Source organism: Chiroxiphia lanceolata, chromosome 5, assembly GCF_009829145.1.
Source record: "Chiroxiphia lanceolata isolate bChiLan1 chromosome 5, bChiLan1.pri, whole genome shotgun sequence".
Classification (NCBI taxonomy): domain Eukaryota; kingdom Metazoa; phylum Chordata; class Aves; order Passeriformes; family Pipridae; genus Chiroxiphia; species Chiroxiphia lanceolata.
The window spans coordinates 22,184,259-22,194,107 of NC_045641.1; the positions used below are offsets into that span (position 1 = coordinate 22,184,259).

The 9,849-nt window shown below is 40.4% G+C and overlaps 1 protein-coding gene across 1 annotated transcript; it reads right to left on the reverse strand.

Annotated features, from left to right (window-relative positions):
- Nucleotides 1-472: 472 nt before the first annotated feature.
- LOC116786816 (hyaluronidase-1-like) lies at nucleotides 473-9,294 on the reverse strand. The gene is made up of 3 exons (XM_032687826.1): nucleotides 8,377-9,294; nucleotides 2,037-2,126; nucleotides 473-901 (listed from the first exon to the last, which is right to left on the reverse strand). Exons 1-3 carry the CDS (start codon nucleotides 9,292-9,294, stop codon nucleotides 473-475), a joined length of 1,437 nt encoding a protein of 478 aa, XP_032543717.1.
- Between the last annotated feature and the right edge of the window lie 555 nt (nucleotides 9,295-9,849).

A 9,849-nucleotide genomic window follows, 5' to 3' on the forward strand; every position in this document is an offset into this window, starting at 1 on the left:
GGGTACAATGCTGCTGCTCACACAAAATGCCACCTGACTTCAGCAAGAGCTGCAGTGAACAGTTTGTGATCCCTGGTCCACATGAAGACTTTCCTCATCACCATGTTAAATCACCCAGCCCTGAAATAAAGAGGTTCTATGTTCTTTTTTTTTTTAAAGTTTCTACATGGTTGAATCTTTGTACAATTTCATCCAACTTTTTTACTCCAGTAAAAAAGTTTCACTGCCACTGCAGAAGCATCTGTTGAATGTACGAGTAAAACATGAGTTAGGAGTAAAGGAGCTGTTAAAAAAAAAAGGGATCTGCTTTCAAAATGTTTAGTGTCTGAAGCAATTCCAGGAGTGAGAGATGAATAAAACAGGATAAAGTCATTTAATCCACAATGCCTTTTCCCTGTACAATAAAAATTTGCCAAGGAGCAGAACTCCTAGAGGCACCATTTCTTACTTCCTTGCACTGCCTCAGAAGACTTTAGTGTGTGGAACAAAGCAGAAGAAGCTGTATGGCTCCTAAGAGGAAGATAAAAAGCTTTTGTTTTCTTGATCTACTGAACACTACATGAATCCAATGCTCCAATAGCCTTTGGTCAGGCAATTCACAAAATATTCCTGTCCAGCCCTGGTAACACTGACAAACGAATCTCTGCCTCATGGCTTCAATACTCTCCAGGCTGGGTTCACCAGTCACCTGGAACCTGTGGCCTTTCTCTGAGTGATGGCTTCGGATCTTAAAATCGGTGGGTGACAAATGGAGGTAAGCAGAAGAGTTGCTGATTTTGCGGATACACCTTCCATTCTTCTGGCACAGGACTTTGCTACAGAGTTTGGCTGCTGAGGTCACATTAACGATGTAATGTCCTAAGGGTCCATCAACGTACTGTTTCACAGTTAAACAGCTCTCCTGTAAATAATAAAAAACCATGACATATTTCTCAGTAGCTAGCACTATGCCCAAGTTATATCTAAGATGATAGTACTAAACTGTTCTTGGCTAAAGTAACCAGTTGAGATAAAATCTTGTTGGACTTACATACTGGAGTGATCTAATTGGCTTAATGATCTTACTTCCAGTGTAAGATTAGAAAAAAATTGACTTTTACTATACTGTCTATTTGAGTGTCTGGTAGAAACATACAGTACTAGGCTAGGGATGAGTCCCAGGAAGCAAAGTTTATGTGTTAATCTGAGACTAACTAGTTCCTTAAGTAGTAGTAATTACCAACTAGGAGCAGTGTATGGGACTAATAGGTTTTCAAGCACATATTGGGTTACTACTCTGGCCCTGATCTCTCCAACCCCATCAGTTTACCAGGAGCCACATAATTTTCATCGACCAGCAGAAAAGTTGTTGCAGCTGCAGCTAGAAAGTTCCAGTTCAGATTTCCTGCTTCCTCTGCCCAAATCAGCAGTGCTTTGCCGGAGACTTAGGAGAAGAACAGACTGCATGAAAAGCAGAGTGGGCACTAAAGCCTAGCCAAGGTTTAGGAGTGAGTGGGGGCTAGACTGCCATGCCTCCTGGGAAACTTCAGTGCAGCCTCCCATCTCCTCCATCACCTCAAGAGGGATTATTTGAGAAAACCTGAAGAACCTGGCAGCAGAAACTAGGACTTTTCTTGTGGCAGTGTTATTTCCTGTGTGTGATTTCAACACTAGCAATCAGAGAAAATACTCTACCTCCAGACTCCATTCCTTCTTAGTGGATCTATACAACTGCCATAGCTACAAAGTAGAATAGAGTAAAACAAACAGCACATATATTGGTATGGCACTGTTTCGAAACGTGTCTTTCTTCTCACCTGGACTCATTATTCCACAGAGCTACAAATGACCTGCCCAAAGCAATGTGCTCTAGAGCAATGGGACTTCTCAACCTAACAATAGTATAGAACTAACAAGACCTAAAAGCAATACTGAGTCAGCCTCCTCAGTTGCTGGTTGATGACATTGATAAAGATAGATAGGTGTTATGGAGGGTGTGGTGGCAGAGAAGAGATATTGAGCTGACTCCTAAATGTTGATAAACTGATAAGACCTACCTTTGAGCTGGCGTATTTCATACTGCCCCAGAGAACAACTCCTGCTGCTCCCAAAGCCGCGCTTTCCCCAATGGTATTGACCAGATCTGTCTGAAAAAGGAGGCCAAAACCACACATCAGAAAAACAACGACACAAAAGTGGAAGTGAAAAAGCACTGGGATATGGGAATCACTTTTTTTTCCCCCCCAGAGGCAATATTAGTCCTGTGGTATTCTTCACAATAAAATCCATGTTTAGTTCAGAAAGCTCTTCTGCGTCTCTCCATAGGTTTGCATAGGTGGCATTCAAGAGTGACTACTCAATAATAGTAATTGGGATCCTTATAGTTTATTCACAAGGGTTCCTCCAACCAAACTGGTGGAGTAAGAATTGAGTGACCAGTTTTGTCTACCAGTCTTTGAATGATTACCAAACCTACGTAGCCACAATTTTTGGCAAGTGATTGGAAGTATGATCACACATCGTTAAATCACCCTTACAGTGTCTAATTACTGTTGATAGGCTTTAGGCAGGAGTCTAACTCATGCTTCTTCAGCCATACCAACACAGTTACAGGACTGCTGTTTCTATCAGCATGAATGCCATTAGTCCAGGAAACATAGCTTTGAAAAATAAGCCTCCCTCTCTGCTACATAGTGCCAAATGGAGGTAAGAAAAGCACACATATTTGCATACTGATTTAACCATGTTCACTTTTAGTATTGAACCAATAAGCAGCCAAGCTGTAGCAATAGCAGTAGCAAATCTACCAGAGCAGCCTGAGCATAGAAGAGGAGGCACTGGTGCCTTGCCAACAGCATAGCAACGTATCTTGCAAGTGTCTTAAAGCCATTCCCTGAGTCTGTGAATATTTTGTCCAGAGAAATGCAATTCAATCTTAGAAAATACAAAGGGTGGAACTTCTTCTTTCCCCAAATTTCAAGGTATGATCAAACCATCTAAAACCATTTCTGTCTGCAGTAATTGATTAAAAAGTAATTTCTGATCAGTATTTGTAATGACAGACATTACAATATTTGTTGGGTTGATGAAGAAAGAGCAAATTCTTTGCACCTCTTTTATGAAAAAACAATCCAAAAGACCAGCCAAATTATCTTGGTATGGTGGTGGCATCTTAGAAAGGCGAAATTATAGAGTGGAAGAACCATGCTATTATTGTTAATTACCACTAAATAATTTATTTCTCTGTGTAAGTGGGCCTGTTTATTTGTCAATGCACAGTAATACAGTCTCTGTTCCTGAAACGTTTATGGTCAGAGATATAAAAGAAGGCACAAATAAATGCCCCGGGAAAAGGAGAATCCACTGAAGAGTTGAAGACAATTATAGAGAAGACAGAGTGAGCAGAGGCTTTGACCCTTAAGATTGGACAAAACAGTGCAGAAAACCTGCAGAAGTTTGGAAGAGCAGAGCCTGCCTACTGGCTTTTAGTGCAGGGTTCAGAGTGATACAGACTATAATCGATCTTGCCTGAAGTTCATGTTGCCACTGATCATCCAAGCAGTCTTTTAGAGTCTTCTACTCTTAACATTGTACAGTCCAGTGCTAGTTTTTAAAAGGATAGTTGTGTGAGCTCCAGGGGTTATTTTAAAGTGGGAAATGGGGGTGTTGTTTCCTATGCAAATTAATTAATCAATAACAAAAAGTATGTTAATTAAAGATCAAAATATCAGATGTTAAAAGAATGTGAAATACAGTCTGACATCTTGATACTTGGGGTTCTCAGGCTTTCCTCAACTGTAAAGTATTTTATGAAGTTTACCAAGATACAAAGGCTTAACTGTAATTCTACATTAGTCGCATGATGGTTGAGTGATTTAGCACTAACACATTTCAGATCTCATTAACAAATTAATGAAAACTTATCAGACAGCCAGAATAAATAATCAATAATCAACTGAGCAATTCAGCACTTTTCTCAGGCTAAGGTCAAAATGTGGCATTTTATTGGAAGGTATGTTTCCCTAGGGATGCTTAAAGGACTCTTATAGCACCTGCACAGGTGCTGGATGCTGGTGAAAACATCAGCTCACTGCAAAAAATTTGTATGGGACTTCATTTAAACACTCTCCTTACACCTTACATTTCCTTTTTTTGTATTCTTTAAAACAAAGTTCGAGTGCTAAGAGTCCTTCCCAGGAAGAAAAAGAATTAGAAAGACATGTTCTGAATTTTTCTCTCTTTCCCCACACTTAAAAGATACATAATTTCCATCTAACCCCCTAGAGAGTGTTACCTTCACTGTTCAGTTACAGATGACATTTCTTTCTGATGCCATTTTACTTTGCACCAACCCAATGAAGATTCAAAGGAAGAGCAAGAAACAAGTGGGAACCTGACTACAGCTTGTGACAAATTCATTTTAATGATTAGGTAACCTGCCCACAAGGAAAGAATTAAGGTTTCTGACTCTCATAGTTATGTCTTTTACTGAATGACTCTGTCATGTTCAGTACCCCAAAAGCCATCAGCACAGAAGGGCTTTTCCCCAAATAACCTATGGACAGGAGGTTGTGCCCTTACTTTTATTTTTCCTCTCTCATCACTTGTTCTTTTTGGTCTGATGATTCCTTAACTCTTTTCTGGTGCCTAACACAGGGTGCTGGATCCATCCTGAGTGGGCTCAGAAGAGAACAGAGCCAAGAGCTTCTGCACCAGAGGTAGGTGCTATGATCAGTGGATAGTCACACAAAGAAGGAGTCACCACCACCACCCCTCCCCTGCCACAGACAGGGTTATAAAATAAAGGTTTCACTGCCCATTTGAGCATTTTCAGAAAAGGAAAGATATGTGCCTCTCCAAACGGCTGAGAGTAGTAAACTGGGACTAGAGATAGGTAGGTGCCTCCATGAAGACCTGAGTGAGGCATACTAGCTCCACCAGCAGCCTCTGGTGGACACAGCAGCCTTGGTTTTGGGACCGAACCAAGTGACCCTCCTCACGCAGCACAGCTTGGCATTGGTGGGGGCTCACTGGCATGGTTCTTCTGTGTAAGCATAAGAAGAAAACATACAGTTTTTTTAAAAATTAGCTATTTTAAATATGAGCATCTTTGCATTTGTCTAGGTGGAGAATCCTAATTCGTTCCTTGTATCAGACATAGGCAACTGGTATTTCTCCAAATGATTAACAAGTCAACAAAGCCTTTTCCCTTCTGATGCTCATTCTTGTTTGAGCTTTCGGGGACAGTGTTCATCAACCAAAGGTCCTCAAGACTATGCAGGCCTGTCTCCAAACAGACAGCTGATTTGGCAGGGAGGAGGAGGATTTAGTTTCTGTCAATATTTTTCCGTATTTAGATGAGCCAAGTTACTGCATTGGACACTAAAAAAATTAGGAGGTGAGACAAACTGTTTCTGTTTTGGAACTCAAGAGGAAACAGGAGAGTCAGTTCTAGTTACAAGCTGAGGAAAGAAAAACAAGCACATCTGTAATCTTTCCTTCAAATTTTGAACAGTCTTAGTTACAGATGTATTTTCTGTATTCAGGAATGGTACTGCAAGCCTGGCATGGTTGCAGGGAATGGTCTCTGTACACATGCACACCTGGTCATCAGAGAAGACTATCTGTAGGTGAACAAGAGAATTGTTATCCATTATTCATCATTTGTCAGTTGTCATACAGCTTTATTAATGACTTCAGCCATCTAGTCAGGAAGCACAGATGCTACTGTGTGACTTCCCTCTCCCTCACACTTAGTAGTGAATTGTCAACACAGAAAGTTTCTAAATACCCTACAGATGGCAAACTGCATTTCTAGAAAATACAGAAATCTTTCATAATGATTTGAATCCCAAATCAGAAATTATAAATTGTTTCTAAGATAAAAAGCAGGATTAATTTCTCAGGCACCTTATGCACAACTCACCTGATTTCAAGGTGCAGTTGGGGTGAAAAGTACAGTACACACAACTACAGCATCTGTTTGGGACCTGGGCCTTTTATCTTTCTGAAGGTCTGCTAGACCTGTGTCTCTCCCTCAGTAACTTCAGTTCATAACAATTCTTTCCATTTGATTCCATTGTTCTATTTACTGTATATTTCATACTATGTACAGAAGAGCTTACACACAAGTCTTGAATGTGCCAGCAGTGTTCCTGTTGAAATAGAATGCACAGCTCTTGCATAGCTTGATGGACCAGGGCAGTGGTTTTCTTGGCCCAGTCCCTGACAGAACTCAGGTAACAATACAGCCTGCTATCCCAATTTTTCTATGGCCATTCAGCCTGGGTGTCATTGTGCTACACAAGCATCTTTCCTTGTCATCTTCATGCACGTTGTTGCTGGAAGGTTTCATACCTTGTTTGTAACTTCGTGAGCATCACTTAGGGGCACGACATGGATCAAATGAGAAGCTCCAATCTAATCTAAAATCTGAACACACAAACCCACATTTAAAATATCCTGGTGGCTCCAGGGCTAGGAAAGAAAACAAGAACATTATTTTCTGGATCATTCCTATTTAAAATGTTATTAAATGCAACCCTGTAAGTTCCTGTCAGATCCCAAGCTGTTCTCACAGATGGTGTGTATAGTCTGGAGATATGTCAAGCCCTGTCCCATGGCTGCCTGTGGTGCTAGGTACTGTCTGTATTAGAAAATATGTAGTGAGTAAAATCCAAATATGTTTCTCTGGCTATGCAAAGATCTTCCCTGGTTACAGAGTTGTAAAGTGAACTTTAAAGCATCCAAAAGTAAATGGCTACATGCAACTGGAAAACAGGATGGTGAGTTAAAGAGTGTAACTTGAAAGAAGCTTCACTCCAAATTACCACTGTACTGTTCAGAAAATACCTCAAGGTAAAACAATAACTTTATACCACCACAGATTTTGAATTCACACATAGCTGGTAACAGCATGTTAGTTTTCATAGCTTTCGGTAACATTCACGGTATTTTTATATCAATCAAGAGACTAGTTAATTTTATAAAAAAGAATTATTACAGACTGCATTTGAAGAACGCTCACGTATTTCCTAGTCTGGGTTCTTCAGTAAAGGTGTTCTGGGTGAAATCCTACCTGTACTGACCCCAGTGACTCCTTGCCTTCAGTGGGACCCAGCCTTGCCTATCTGCCCATGGTTTCTGAGCCAGCTAGGACCTGTGATTTCCACACAGAAAACATCTCCAGAGAGTCCCTGGTTGCTGAAAATGAACAGAGCAAATTAATGATTACTTCTATGTATAATTTGCTTCCCAGAGGCAGCCTGAAATTGCCATTTTCTTCCTGGCGTCAGCCTGAAACACTTCTCAGGCTCTCAGGGCTCTGCTGCACATCTTCAGTTCCAGCTCCATGCAGCCACATGCAGCTTGTGGTTCACTGGACCAATCTTTGCCTTTTCTCTTGACGCTTCTCTGCTGTCTTCTGTTCTGGTTTGAGTAAGAACTTGTCTTTGGCAGCAGCAGACCTCTCTTGCAGCTGTCCATAAAACAAAGGGAGGGAACACTCCCAGATGCTCTTAGTCATCAAGGGGTTGTTTTCATGAGTTTTCTGCCCCAAGTTTTCTTCCCTCTCATGGAATTGATAGCAAATGAAGAAAAACTTTTGGCACTTGGGACAACTACTAGAGAAATGAATAAGCATCTGTGCTCTCTATTACGTGCATAACCAAAGTCACAGCAACAATTGTCATGACATATCCACGAAGTCTGGGATTTGAATGTATATAATTTACCATCAATGTTGTGGACACTATATATTTATTGCACTTGATCTTTGGTTGAAGAAATATCGCATGACTCGAAAACTTGGTTTCTTTAATAAAAGGACTCCACATTTTATCACTAAATGTTGGGCATGAAGATGTTGTTCCTCTGAAAAGTGAGATAGGTGGTCAATGGTCATCATGCAGGAGTTGGGAACTGCAAGCCAGACTATTTTACTTGACTGGTTTATTTCTATACGGAATGAATTTACGCTTGCATAAAGAAACAAAAAACCCTGAGGGTCCTTTCTCATGAAAGTTTGTCTTTCCATTACACTAATTAGTTTTAAACTTCACAAAATTTGTCAAGTTCATTTCACAAGCTGTCCTGAAGAATTAAAATATCAGAATGAATTACTTCCTTCAGGAAATTATTTCCTTGTACTTTCTTTCTAAATTACCCTCATTAAATATATACAGTGCTATCCTACAGAAGCAGACCAAACCACTGCAACATTAATGCTTTAAAGGTATAGAGTTTTGTGCTGTGACTACAGTACTTCCTTTCAGAGGGGCTGCCTTAATATGAAAAACAAATGCATAAGTGCTTTTATACAGGAAAAGCTTTTAGAAAGTATTTTTTCTAAAAGGTAGTTTCAAATCTCTCAATTTCTAAAGAAGTCTGTCTGCTTACCTCTGTTAAAACATGAAAAGTATAGGCATAAAATGGTCTGGAGTAAACAAACACAGGCAAAACGTAGTCTTTTCGAGCAATTGAGGCAACACGTATTGCCTCTTTAACCCGATAGTGAACAAATTTTAGTGCATTTGGACTTGATTTCAGTATATAATCCAGGTATATAGAAGGGTAGAGAGCAGTGCTTTGCTTCCACAGCCAAAGCAGGAGGTCGTTGCGGAAAGACTCAATGGGTGGGCACTTCCCCGTGTATGTTTGGGGATGTTCTTTGTAATCATAATTGTAGCAGTCTGGGTAAAGATAGTAACCCCACAAACCATTTGGTCTCATATGCTCAGCCAGAAGGATGGTGTTGTTCATAAAACTCCTGCCAGCATTTTCAAATTCCTCTTTAGCCACTTTTCTAATTTTCTCTTCTGACCACCGAGGATGACGTCTCCAAACAATCTCAAGAGACTTATTTCTGTAGATGCTTTTATTGCCCCAGTTCCTGTCCCACTGGGGCCTCCAGTTTTCCCAGTCAATGACTGCAAGTCCCTGAAATTTCTTCATGGGTATGCAATAGTCAATGTCAGACTTTGCTTTACTAAGGTGTTTGATAAGACTTTGATTCTGGGGCACCCCTCCATTAACAGGATCTCCGCTATCTGAGTAGTAAGGATAGTACCCCAAATGAGTGTGATAGAAGATTGTCACATTGGATCCACTCAAAGTCTCATTGATGTTGGATGCAATGTCAAAAACACTGAGATCCAGGTCCACCTTGTACCGCAGCCTGCACTGCTCTGTTGGTGCGTTCCAAAGAACCATGAAGGGCCTGTGCAGAACCAGAGGGGCCCGTGCCGGCTTCGGCAGATGAGCATCAACCATAGCAAGCAGAAACATCACTGCTAACTGTCTGACCCGGACATCCATGGTATGTTTTATTCTGGGAAATTGCTATGATGTGCCCTTGAAAACAAAATCAAGACAAGACATGTTAGAAGGGCAGCATGGAGGCAGATACGATGACAAGGGGACGTCTTTTGGTTTGATTTGCTTTTGGTGACATTATAGTCAGCACAAACAGAGAAAAGTACAAAACCGATCTTGTAGAAGTTAAGCCTAATTTCAAATGCTTTGAAAAACTCTTTGATAGACTTTTTTGTCCAGAAGTGTGTTCTGATGCTCAGCTTTTTTTTTGCTTTCCCTTTCATTCAGACACCTCCCACAGCTGATTCAAACCTTCTCTAACATTTATTTGTCCCTTGATGTCTGCAGAAAAATTTGTTAATCAAGTAATAACCTAAAACAACAGTATAAAAAAAGAATGTGCTTCTTATTTGAAATTTCAGCTTCCAAGCAAGCTCTGCTGTGGTCAGTCTTGACTTGCCTAGAAGATCATAACAGTGGGACTATGGCCTTCTTTACTATCTGTATATACTAATGTCACAATAGGAAATAGAATTTTAAAAAAGGCAGACACTTCTA